We start from the raw sequence: 12,572 nt of genomic DNA on the forward strand, positions 1-12,572 counted from the left end.
TGGATTAGATGCTTACTAGCTGATTTGGATGTATCTGTTAACGGAGCCTACTCCTTTGTTCACTGACAGTCAAAGTGCCATTGCTGTGGCACAGAACCCAATGTTCCATGCACGCACGAAACACATTGAGATACATTATCACTTTGTGAGAGAGAGGCTACATGTAGGTGATATCATCCTTGTCTATTGTCCTACCACCAATAATGTGGTAGACATCTTTACCAAAGTTCCTCGTGACAAATTTGAAGCATTTGGCAATGCTTTAAATTTGATCTCCTTTGGTGGTGGATGATCCTTGTACTTTTGATTACTCTTCACTGTAAGGGGGTTTGTTGGGTTTCACTCATGGCTACGCTCATAGAGGAGTGTTGGTGATCAGTAGGACACTGGAGCACTTTTTACTCTCGGTACGAGAGGTTTTTTCCCCCAGATTTATTCTCTTCTTTCGTATGTGCCTATGTTACACACTTCCGGACACTTATCATGTTCGAGTGTGAACACCCCCTACAGCCCTAAGGTTTAAGGGTTGTACTTTGTACTTTTAGCTTATACTCTTTCAATCTATTGGATTGGGTTTCGTGCTTTACTCTCCACACTGTCTACTGCTCTCAGCTAAGCTTCGATTCTCTCAGCCTCTCACAAGAGATGGGGGAGAGTGTAACTCGATCCCCCTACCCATAAGGTATAATCTCAACTTCGCCCCCTAAAACAGTGTTAAACCTGGTAACTAATTCTACCAATATTGGGAGGGTCATGATTTAATTAGCTCTATCTAGTGTTGGAAAGTTACTCGACTTATCGGATCCACCCAACCATAGGCGTTCGATCGTTAGGATCGAAGCCTCCTACTTTCCTCGATTTTTCTTTAGTTTTCTAATTAGCAAAGCATACTACCACGCTGTTTGGATATATAAAAAACAAGTTTCTTTTATTACTGAGTTAAATTGGGTTCGTTAAACTCAATCTTTAGCACATAACAAACAATTCGGAAATCAAATACATTATTTCATAATAACAAGCAAAACCATCACTCCACAGAGTGGTACAAAACCGTTTTTTCGCAAAAAGACATTGTTAGGACCTTCCAATCTCATAGGATTAGGCTTTATGTGATCACACTCCGTCCGCGGTCAACACGGAATTTACTGGCTCAGAGTCTCTCTAAGCTTTCCTGAGCCTCAAGAGCCGTCCTACATAGCAAGGGCACTTACACTCGGCCCTTTGGCCTCTCAGGTACTCGAGTGATCAAAAACCAAAAACACCTACCTTCCTCAGCAGCATACGACTTCCATCTGCAGGTGAGCTTTTCCACACTTTGCAGAGTATTAGGGAGCATTGGGTTGGGGTCCCCAACGTCTTGAACCACCACAATGTACAACTTGTCTGGGCTGTTACAAGCACATAATCATAAGAGACATAATTCATCATTCACAAATCCAAAAGTAGCCATAACCATAAAACATTTTTAACACACTTGTCAATGTATGCAATGCATAGAATCTATCCCCCTCATCAATTTCCGAGGGGTTGTTTACTAAAAAGCAATTGATAATGCTAACATGTTTTTGTAAGTTTTAGTACGTTCTAACTAATCGTAATCTATGTAACAGACTTATCCTATGGGGTTTTCTAACATTACTAACTTGTCTCTCATTTTATCGTAAGATGCAAAAAAGAAATAACATAAAATAAAAAAATTACGAAGTTGTAGAGATTACTAGCTTAAAAGTAATCATTTTCTTATGTACTAAACTTGATTATCTCCGTTCGGCCATTCATCGTGATTACGGTCTATGATTGCAACCTCGGTTTGTTGTGGAATAACCGGTCCTTCGGATTGAATGGATTCGGCGGTGACTTCCGCTTGCCGTTAACCTTCGTGTTGAGTTCTCTCAGCAGCGACTACTTCCTCGCCTTGGGGAGCTCTCCGAGCATGACCTTTCTCAGCATCTTAACGTCTCTTGGGAGCTATGGAAGAAACTTGATAGAGTGAACAGTGCTTCCGCATAGGTATGGAGAGAGAGAGACTCGAATAATTGCACCAGAGCTTCGTTGCGTCAACAACATAGAGACTTCTGCATGGATTGTTATTCTAATGTGACACTCTATCTCTGTTTCTATAGTAATTAGGGGGGGGGGGGAAGGAGGGTAAAAGAGAGAACGCTTACTCTTAGCATTTTTTATGACATCATCGATGATGTCAAAGACGGGCTCCTTTTTGGAATGTAGCGTGGAGATAAAGATACAGCGAGCACCGGGTGTCACTCCAAGGCTCACGACCAAGGCGGCGACCAAGGCATAGACCTTGGCATCTTGGCCTTGGCATACTTGGCAACAAGCTAGGAAGGCTTTGTTGGCGCCGTTGGCTGCACGTGAGAAGCTCCCACTAGCTTGTAAGAAAAGCTTCTTGGGAGGTCACCCATCCCGGTAGTATCGTCACCCAAGTGCACTTAACTGCCAAGTGACTATCTACTAGGCTAGTTCTTTTTGTTGTTTTGTACTACAAACATAGTTTTAATAAGCTTGTCTTGGGAGGGTTTCCCAAGCCTTCCTTCCATGAATTGGCATATAATACCTCATCAATTATCTTCATAGTTAGAGTTGTTTTTAAAAATGTGCAATCTTTACAATTTTGTTTTCAATATAAATCAATTTTTGGAATGTATACGCACATTGTTTATTAAAATAAGCTAAGTAATGGGGACATTATAATTAAGGAGATGGTTTCCAATGTTTCAACATTGATGGAGATGGCACTTTCTGTTGGGATGTAAAGGTCCTTTATTCACCTCCGTGTATTTTACACGTGTATTATGTTGTACATGTGAATGCACCCTTACGGGCCCTAAGTATAAAAACATTTTATTCTTTGTGTACCAACATATTGTTGGTACACCCAAATCAGCTCGTACTCTCTCTGACTCTCACTCTCACTCACCTGCTCACTTCCTCTGCTGCAAATCTTCACGCTTCTGCTACCCGCGTACTCCAACAACTGGTATCAGAGCTGAGGTTAAGGTGCTCGCGCTCCTCGGAGTCCGTACGAGACATCTTCAGTGTTCGCTCGTGCGAGATACACAGGTCGTTTTTGACCTGGCAGCTCACAGGAGTGGTCGTGTTCTGACCAGCGGGCTCACACAGGTCGTGCCTGACCAAGCGACAGCTCACAGGAGTGCAAGCGACAGCTCCTTTGTAGGCGGCAGGTCATGAAACTGAAGCGATAGGTTGCGCGGCTTCAGGCAACAGCGACAGGCTGCGTGGCATCAGGCGGCAGGTCAAAATCGTTAGGCAACAGCTCACGCTGACCAGGCGACAGCCACAGCGATAGGCTGCGTGGCATTTGACGGGCAGCGCAAGGTCAACGACTGCTGGCGACAGCTCATGCAAGGCTGCGTGGCATCTGATGGGCAGGCAGCAAGGCTGCGTGGCATATGACGGGCAGCGCAAGGTCAACGGCTGCAGATTCGACACATTTTTCTTCCAATTTTTTTTTAAATTTTTCTAAGGTTTACTGCAAGCAACCCCTTTGCCACTGACGGGAGTTCGCGCGTGCAAGCACAGTTCTCAAATTTGGGCAAATTTGAACCTGGAAATTTGGGGCTTTTCCCAGATTTGATGCTCTTTATGCTTGACCGTGACATCTGTGTCAGAAATTGCAGACATTGTGCGCCTTGACCTCAATTAATTTGGGGATTTTTCAAAATTTGTTGGAATTTTGCTCATCCAAGTAAAATTTCTTGGCATTGGACCAAGAAAAATTGGGGCTTTTCATGTATTGATGTAATTTTGCTCAGCTGAGTCAGTTTGGCTGACATTTGCACACATTTGGACCTGGAAATTTGGAATTTTGTGCAGAATTTGATAAATTTCTGCATTATTTGCCTGTGCAGTGGCTGGTTTATGTCAAAACAGCAGAGGATTATTGCTGGTTATGCAAGAACAGCAGTGTATTTGCTGATTTAGCTTGTGCTCTTGCAGTTCAGTGCTTTTACACTTGTACTTGTGATAAAATGGCTGCAACTTCTTCAAGTTCTGACATTAAAAGTTTGATGGAAATCAAGCGATTTGATGGTCAGGGCTTTGATCTTTGGAAAGATCGTATGCAGGGCATACTGTTCTTAAAGGATTGTGAGGATGCTTTGCAAATGGATAAACCCGCACAAATGTCTGAGGCGGATTGGGCCAAAGTCAATAAAAGGGCTGTGGCTAATATAAAGATGGGTGTCACTGATGACATTTTGACAGACATTAAGGGTTTAGACACTGGTCATGCAATATGGGAGAAGTTGAAGACTACCTATGAGATTACCACACCTGTTAATTAGGTGCATTTAATGCGCAAGTTGGTGAATATGCGGCTGGATGAGTCCAAGCCTGTAGCTAAGCACTTGAGTGCATTTACTGGCATTTTAAATCAGCTCAAGGATGCAAGTTTGGATTTTTATGATAAGTTGAGGGCGATCTTTTTGATCATGACATTGCCTGACTCTTGGGAGACTTTGGTTGTTTCTCTCAGCAATAAACCCAATCTCACATATGATGGTGTGAGGGGTTCGATCTTGAATGAAGAAATTAGACGTAAGTCTAGTGGAGAAGGCAGCAACTCAGCTTATAATGTTAGAGGTAGGGCTGAAAAGAAAAATGCAAATGCTGGACAGAGAAGCAGGAGCAAGAGCAAAGGAAAAGAAAAGAGTAATGATACATGCTATCAGTGTGCTCGGAAGGGCCACAAGAACCCTGATTGCAGGTATTACAAGAAGGAACAAGAGAGAAAGAAGAATGCAGGAGACAAAAAGAAGAAAGAGGAAAAGATAGATGCATCTGAGGCAGGTAAAGGCAAGGAAAAGGCCAATGTGGCCTCTAGTGTTGTCATAGAGGAGCTCTCAGATGCAGAGGCTGATGTATTATGTGCAGTGGATTATGATGCCCTTGTATGTCACATGCAGGATATGCAAATCACCAAGGCTGATGTATTATGTGCAGTGGATTATGATGCCCTTGTATGTCACATGTAGGATATGCAGATCACCAAGGCTAATGTGATTGATGCACTTTTGTCAGTTGATGATGGTGTCACTCAGACTTGGATTGTAGAATCTGGTGCCTCTTTCCATGTGACTCCATGCTTGGAGTGTTTTGCTACTTTTGATGCAGGCTGTTACCTTGGAAATAATCATGCTTGCAGTATTGATGGGATTGGCACCATACACTTGTCTTTGGATAATGGGCAAGAACTTGTGTTGAAAGATGTCAGATATGTGCTTGGCATCAAGAAGAGTTTACTATCTGTTGGACAGCTTGACTTGCATGGTTACACCACACTGTTTGGTGGTGGTTTGTGGAAATTAAAAAGGGGTTCCATGCTGATTGCTAAAGGAATCAAGAAGGGCACTTTGTATTGTCTGAACTGTAAAGCTTTGAATGGCAAGTTTCTTGTAGTTGCTGAAATTGGCTGTCATTTGGAGTTATGGCATAAGAGATTAGGCCATATGTGCCAGAAAGGACTTGATGTTCTTACCTCTTTGAAGAGGGTTGATGGAAAAAGCTCTAAACTTGATTTTTGTAATGACTGTCAGTTTGGAAAGCAAATGAAAAATTCCTTTTACTCTGGTGTTTCCTGTAAGTTAAATGTCTTGGACTTAGTACATTCTGTTGTATGTAGCATGCCTTTGAAATCGTTGGGTGGTGCTGCATACTTTGCCTCTTTTATTGATGATTGTTCCAGGAAGATTTGGGTTTATTTGTTGAAAAAGAAAAGTGAAGTGTTTGCTGTTTTTAAAACTTTTCATGCATTCGTGACCACTCAGACAGGTAGAAATTTGAAATGCTTGAGAACTGATAATGGGGGTGAGTTCACATCTAATGAATTTAAGTCCTTTTGTGACTTGCATGGGATCAAGAGGAAGCTTACAGCCCCTTACAGTCCTTCTTCAAATGGTGTGGCTGAAAGATACAATAGGACTCTATGTGAGAGAGTGCGGTGCATGCTGTCCACTGCTAATCTCCCTCATGAATTTTGGGGAGAGGCACTTAAAACCGCGGTTCACATTTGCAACCGCTCTCCAAACATGTCCTTAAATAATGGCATCCCTGAGGAGGTTTGGTCTGGCAAACCGGCCTCATATGACCATTTACGAATATTTGGCTGTGATGCTTTTGTGCATGTTAGAGATGAGCTGAGGAATAAACTTGACCCGAAATCCACCAAAGGCATTTTCATGGGCTATGGTGATGAGGGTGAATTTGGCTATAGAGTGTGGCTACCTCAGTCCAAGAAAATTGTTCGCAGCCGTAATGTTGTGTTTAATGAGGCAAAGTTGCTGAAAAGTACTTTAGCCTCTGATGACATGAAAAAGGTCAAATTTCAGAATTCGCAACCACCTATTACTTCAAATGATGAGCCTCATGGTGCTATACCACAGGCTGAAACTGATGATCAACCGGTTATCTTTGAGGCAAATGATGATGGACAGCAAATAGAAGCACAGGGAGGTCATGGACAGCAAGATAGACTTGCTGATTATGAAAATGCAGGTGCTGGAAATGAAAATGAAGGTGCTATACAGCATGAACAGCATGCTGAAAATGGCTTACAGTAGCCAATAAATTCTGAAAATAACATGCCTCCAGATGTAGATCCAATTCCTGAGAATGTAGATCATTGGGTACGCAGGTCTACACGCCTAAGAAGGCAGCCACATAGGTATGACCCCTCTTTGCATTATGTGATGCTTACTGATGAGGGTGAGCCTCTGACATATAAAGAGGCTAAGTCATGCAAATTCAGCAATAAGTGGGAGCTAGCTATGCAGGAAGAGATTAAATCTCTGTATGCTAATGATACTTGGGATCTTGTGTCGTTGCCCAAAGGAAGAAAGCCTCTTCCAAACAAATGGGTTTACAAAGTAAAGACAGTTGATGGGAAACCCAAGTACAAGGCAAGATTGTTTGCCAAAGGGTATGCACAGAAGGAAGGGATTGACTGCCAGGAGGTCTTCTCACCTGTCGTGAACATGACCACACTACGTGTGCTTTTTGCCCTCACTGCTGTATTGGATTTAGAGCTGTACCAAATGGATGTGAAAATAGCTTTTCTGCATGGTGACATTGATGAGAAGATCTACATGAAATAGCCTGAGGGTTTTGTAGTTCCTGGAAAAGAGCAGCTAGTGTGTAAACTAAAACGCAGCTTATATGGGCTACAAAAAGTTCGACATTTTTATGCTCTCTCATGGGTTTACACGCAGCCATGCAGATCATTGTTTGTATATGAAAAAGGATACAGATGGCAGCCCTATCATACTTGTTTTATATGTGGATGATATGTTGCTAGCTGGGAAGAGAAAGACTAGCTTGGATGCCCTCAAAGATAAGCTGAAATCAGCTTTTTCCATGAAAGATTTGGGGAATGCAGAGCATATATTGGGCATGAGGATTCGTAGGGATAGAACACAGAAATTGCTGTTCTTATCTCAAGAAAAGTACATTGAAAAGGTACTGGACAGATTTAACATGGCTAAAGCTAAGCCTCTCGGAGTACCCTTAACTCCATACCTTACGCTTAGTAAAGCCAACAGCCCAAAAGATGACATGGAAGCCAATGCTATGAAGGGAGTCCCTTATGCATCAGCTTGTGGCTCTCTTATGTATGCTATGGTGACTACTCGTCCAGACATTGCTCATGCAGTGGGAGTTGTCAGCAGGTTTATGTCAAATCCTGGCAAACCACATTGGGAGGCTGTCAAGAGTATTCTTAGATATCTAAAGGGTACACAAAGAAAGTGTATTTGCTATGGGTAGGTGCACTTAATCTGCAGGGTTATTGTGATGCAGACATGGTAGGTGACTTAGACACTCGCAGGTTCACTAGCGGGTATGTCTTTACAAATGCTGGAGGGGCCGTCTCTTGGTGCCCCAGGTTGCAAAACATCGTAGCACTGAGTACTATTGAAGTTGAATACATATCAGCTTCTAAGGAAGCTATATGGTTGAGCAGACTCGCAGAGGATCTCGGCATGTCTATGAGTACTCGAGTGTTGGGATGTGATAGCCAGAGTGCTGTGTATCTAGCTACAAATGCCATGTATCATTCACGCACAAAGCATATTGATGTGCGATATCACTTTATCAGACAGATTCTGGAGGATGGTCTAATCACATTGACCAAGATCAAAATATAGGACAACCCTGCAGATGTTCTCACTAAAAGTCTAGGCAAGGCTCAGCATGAGCATTGCATACGACTAGTGGGAGTTGGTTAAAGGTTTACTCCGGACCTTTAAGTGGGAGGTTGTTGGGATGTAAAGGTCCTCTATTCACCTCCGTGTATTTTACACGTGTATTATGTTGTACATGTGAATGCACCCTTATGGGCCCTAAGTATAAATACATTTTATTCTTTGTGTACCAACACATTGTTGGTACACCCAAATCAGCTCGTACTCTCTCTGACTCTCACTCTCAGTCACCTGCTCACTTCCTCTGCTGCAAATCTTCATGCTTCCGATACCCGCGCACTCCAACACTTTCGAGATCAATTTAATAACTCCCTACTTCCATGATGCTGGCATAGCTCGTCTCCCAAACTTGTTGACACATCACAACTAAAGGTTTCGCTAGGTGAGTGGCATAGGTCTCAAAAAATTCATTAGTCAGGTCATTCCAACCGGGGCTTTTATCCATGGGTAATTGCAATAAGACATCCATGACCTGATCCTCATGAATGCAACTCGTATGTCAAATGAAATGTGGTCCCGAACCATAAAAAGCTGAATGGGCTATAGAAATATGCTTAGAGGGGTGTTGGGCCATTCCAAGAAGCTCCAGAAAATAGTCACGACACATGCAAACAGTGGACTACAGATCTGTAACCATGTGCCCATTTGTATGCTATAGTCTTACCAGATTCTCATGGGCAAGGGAAGGATGCAAACCCCGAAAGAATTAATGAGATTGGCAAGAGGCATCTTGCAGATTGTCAATCAAAGATTTCAATTTAGCCTGCTCATAAGATCTCAATTGGAATTGCTAGATAAGATCAACCAATCGCATAGCCAGTGAGGACAAGAATGTATCATTTGGGGATTGAAGAAGCAATGAACGTATCAAGGCTAATAGTTCCTCTGCTGCCTGTTGACGTTGTTTGCAAAGGGATGAATGATGGATACCATATTGTGGGGCGACACTTTGTATATTACCAATCAATTGCTCAAAGGAGTGAGCTTCTCCGAATGGGAAATTAGACATGAATTGGTCAAGTAGTTGCTCCATATAACCATTGAAAACAGGGTGCTTCAAATAAGACAAATTGAAGCGCAATGGAAGCTTGCCTAGAAATTGTGCAAAAGAAACCACCGACTGTGCAAGCGCTTTGTTTTGTGTGTGTGTGTGTATGTGTGTGTGTGTGTGTGTAATTTTATAGATTACAAAGCATAGAAAGTACAAGAGTCACATGACTACAAAATATCAGACCGGGCGGCTAAAGAGATGGCAGCTTGCTAGGGAGCCATATCATCCCTTAAGAAGATTTGCATACTCGATGGTGCACAATTACAACTAAAGGCGACCTTGTGAATGGTAAATATGACTGTGCACTCAAGAACGGGAATAAAAAATGAAAATATTGCGGATAGTCCAATTGTGCCAACAGCTTCATAAATGTAGGAAGTGAAAGACTACTAACACATGTGGCTGCACAGATCCTGCCAATTTGGTTGCACAGACCAAAAAAACAAAGTTTAGGGCACTTGACTTTAGGTAGTCTTGCGATAAGAAATGCTCCTCTGAACATCCTCATATCTGCATGCTGATCCTCTATTCAGTGGCTACTGGTCACCCAAGTCATAATCACCTCTCCAAGAGCACCCTGAAAGACTAGTCTCAAAGCCCTCACTTTCTTTGTGGCTCCTCATTTTGTAACACATCTTGAGCAGGTCACTCCCATAACCAGGTTTAGCCTATTGTCAAACTTGTATTAGCCATAGTCTATGGGCCAATGAACAGTGAAACTTGCTAGGCCTAGAGCTCTCTTCAGGGCTGAGAGGCACACCATTTATGCCAGTTCTGTGATGTTGTTGGCGCCACCCTAATCTTGCTCACTTAGATCCTACTTGTTAATTTGGTCATAAAATAATAGATATCAAGAGATTTCTCCAAACCTCCTCTTCTGGATACCAGTCAGGCCTTCGCAAGAGTCTCCTACAGTAGATTGGATCTGGATTAATATGCCACTTCCAGTTTTGGTGAGCTAACACCTGATCCTCTAATGAGTGCTTCCTGAGTATTAGTGTGCACAGCACTCCACTGCTAGCCAGTGTCATGATAAGAAATGCTGTTACTTGGCCATTGCTCCCCAATTCATAATTACCTCTACAGGAGTGAACTGAAAGACTGTTCTCCCATTTTGCTCCACATCTTGAGCAGGCCACATGGACTGTGCCATAGCGAAGACAAGTGCCCATTGCCAACCCTTATGGCCATAATCATAGTGAATCTTTCCGAGTCTAAGGACCTCTTCTAGTCTTGTTGAGAAGTTTGAAAAAAAAGGCTGAGAGATACCCTGACTGTGCCAATCCTGTGAAGCTGCCAGAGCTGCCTTGGTCTTGCTCATTTTAATCCTCCTCTCTAATATGACCATAAATAAAAGTTATGACAGATCTCTCTAAAAGGGATCTCTCCAAACCCACTCTCTTGCATCCCAGTCAAGTGCTTGCAAGGTTCTCTTAAAAGAGATGGAGTTGGAACAATTTATCACTTGCAGTTGTAGTGAGCCAGCACCCTGGTCCTGTGGTGAGTGCATCTTAAATCTACCTCCTCCCTCATGAATGCCTATCCAATAGTTGAGGGGACATTAGTCAGGCTGACTACTACTGGCAGTGCTTAACATAAGCTAGCTTACCCCTAACTTCACATATCCTAAGAGTTTGTTTAATAGGATTTTAAATAAATATGCAATTGTACACAGAGAATCTTGTATGCACCTGAAGATTTTCTTTTTTAAGCATAATTGCCTCAAGTTCTGCTTCTAAACCTGCAAGCTTCTGAAGTATAATCTTCAGTTCTTCTTGTTTACCTCTCAAACCCTCCATAACCTGCTGATATTTTTCCTCCGCAGCCTTCAGTTTCTGTCTCTTTGGCGCAACAAATTTTGCTACTACATCATATTTGTCCATTGCAATGATCCACTTGCAAAGCCCTTCAGCTGCAGCTGAAGCATTGGCAGCTCTTTCTGGGGTGAAATCTGGGTTGCCAATATAGTTTTGCCGAACTTTTGCCATAATTTTAGGGTCTATGTTGTCTTTATCAAAGTCTTTCAAGTTTAAAAGAAAATCACGGTTGTTTAGCAATGTGACAGATGGCTTCCAGTAGTCCAGAAGAAATCCACCTTTACCATCGGGTTGCTTTGCTGGCTTGACATCTAGGACCACACAGACAGCCTCCATGACTAGCTTTACAGCTGCAGGAGGATTAGTAAGCTTCTTCACATAGTTTATATCATTTGCAGACAGTGTGTCAAGTGCTGCTAATGCTTCTTCAAGTACAGGCATTGCGCTTGCTAATGCAGCTTCACATTCATCACGTATAACTTTTGCTTCGGCTGCTTGTTTGCTGGCTTCTGCTTCATCGCGTTGGACAATCGATTTTTTTGGTTCAACTACCTCTTTTTTCTCTGTTTCCACTTTCATCATAAGCTTCTCAACCTCTTCCACCTAAAAATAAAATAATGAGGTCATATTGACAATAGCAAATACAGATGTTTAGAGATAATGATCTTCTCCCTAAAGCAACAAGGCATATAAATAAGAGAGCATTCTAGCCATTTCCTGCATAAGATCTCAAATTAACACCATGACTGAAAATACAAAGTCATCATGGCCATCTGTACTAGACGTTTCTTTCTGAGATGGCATTTTTGTAAGGAATAATATACTCTCCACTTATGAAAGGATGTGATAAATGCAGCTTAGAGTTTGATTGACGTACTGTGGTGATCAGTTTGGGTTTCAATTCAGTGAGTTCGTGCTGCATAACAGCCACCTGCTCAGCACTAGAACTAAGTTTGTCAAGGCCCACCTCGTAACCTCTTTTTTGCTTCAGCTTTTCTTCTTGCTTTGCAATAAGAAGTGCCTGAATTTAGGGTGAAAACAAAGCATTTAACAAACAATGTTGGAGATTAAATAAGAAAATTCAAACAACATCATGGACATTCTCAAAGTTCAACGGAATTGTTGACATCTGATGTAAAGAATTTGCAGTCAAATCATCCTTAGTCAACTTGAGATACAAGACAACATCATGGACATTCTCAACGTTCAATGGAATTATTGACATCTGATGTAAAGAATTTGCAGTCAAATCACCCTTAGCCAACTTGGGATACAAGTTTTAATCTTCCTTGGGTCAGCCACTCCAGCTTGTGGTCTAGGGATGAGGTCCCCAGTAGCACCATTTCAGTTTACTAAGGCAACTCTCTTATGTGCTGTTGAAGCATTACTGGGGATAATTCCATTAAAGAATTGTCCCTCTCTTTTCTTCCTTCACCACCAAGAGCTTGTTTTTCCAGCTCTAATACA

The 12,572-nt window shown here is 42.2% G+C and overlaps 1 protein-coding gene across 6 annotated transcripts in view; it reads right to left on the reverse strand.

The window, feature by feature from the left end:
• LOC148033680 (uncharacterized) overlaps positions 1–12,572 on the reverse strand; it is a 364,446-nt gene that overhangs the window by 70,589 nt on the left and 281,285 nt on the right. For all 6 annotated transcript variants that reach the window (XM_087681629.1, XM_087681628.1, XM_087681630.1 and 3 more), the window contains exons 27-28: positions 11,983–12,126; positions 10,980–11,708 (exon numbers count right to left, since the gene is read on the reverse strand). In XM_087681629.1, coding sequence (XP_087537755.1) covers positions 10,980–11,708; positions 11,983–12,126 — 873 coding nt within the window. The remainder of the gene's footprint in view (positions 1–10,979; positions 11,709–11,982; positions 12,127–12,572) is intronic.

Source organism: Lygodium microphyllum, chromosome 7 (genome assembly GCF_053477565.2).
Source record: "Lygodium microphyllum isolate KBCC chromosome 7, Lygodium_microphyllum_v1.1.10, whole genome shotgun sequence".
NCBI lineage: Eukaryota > Viridiplantae > Streptophyta > Polypodiopsida > Schizaeales > Lygodiaceae > Lygodium > Lygodium microphyllum.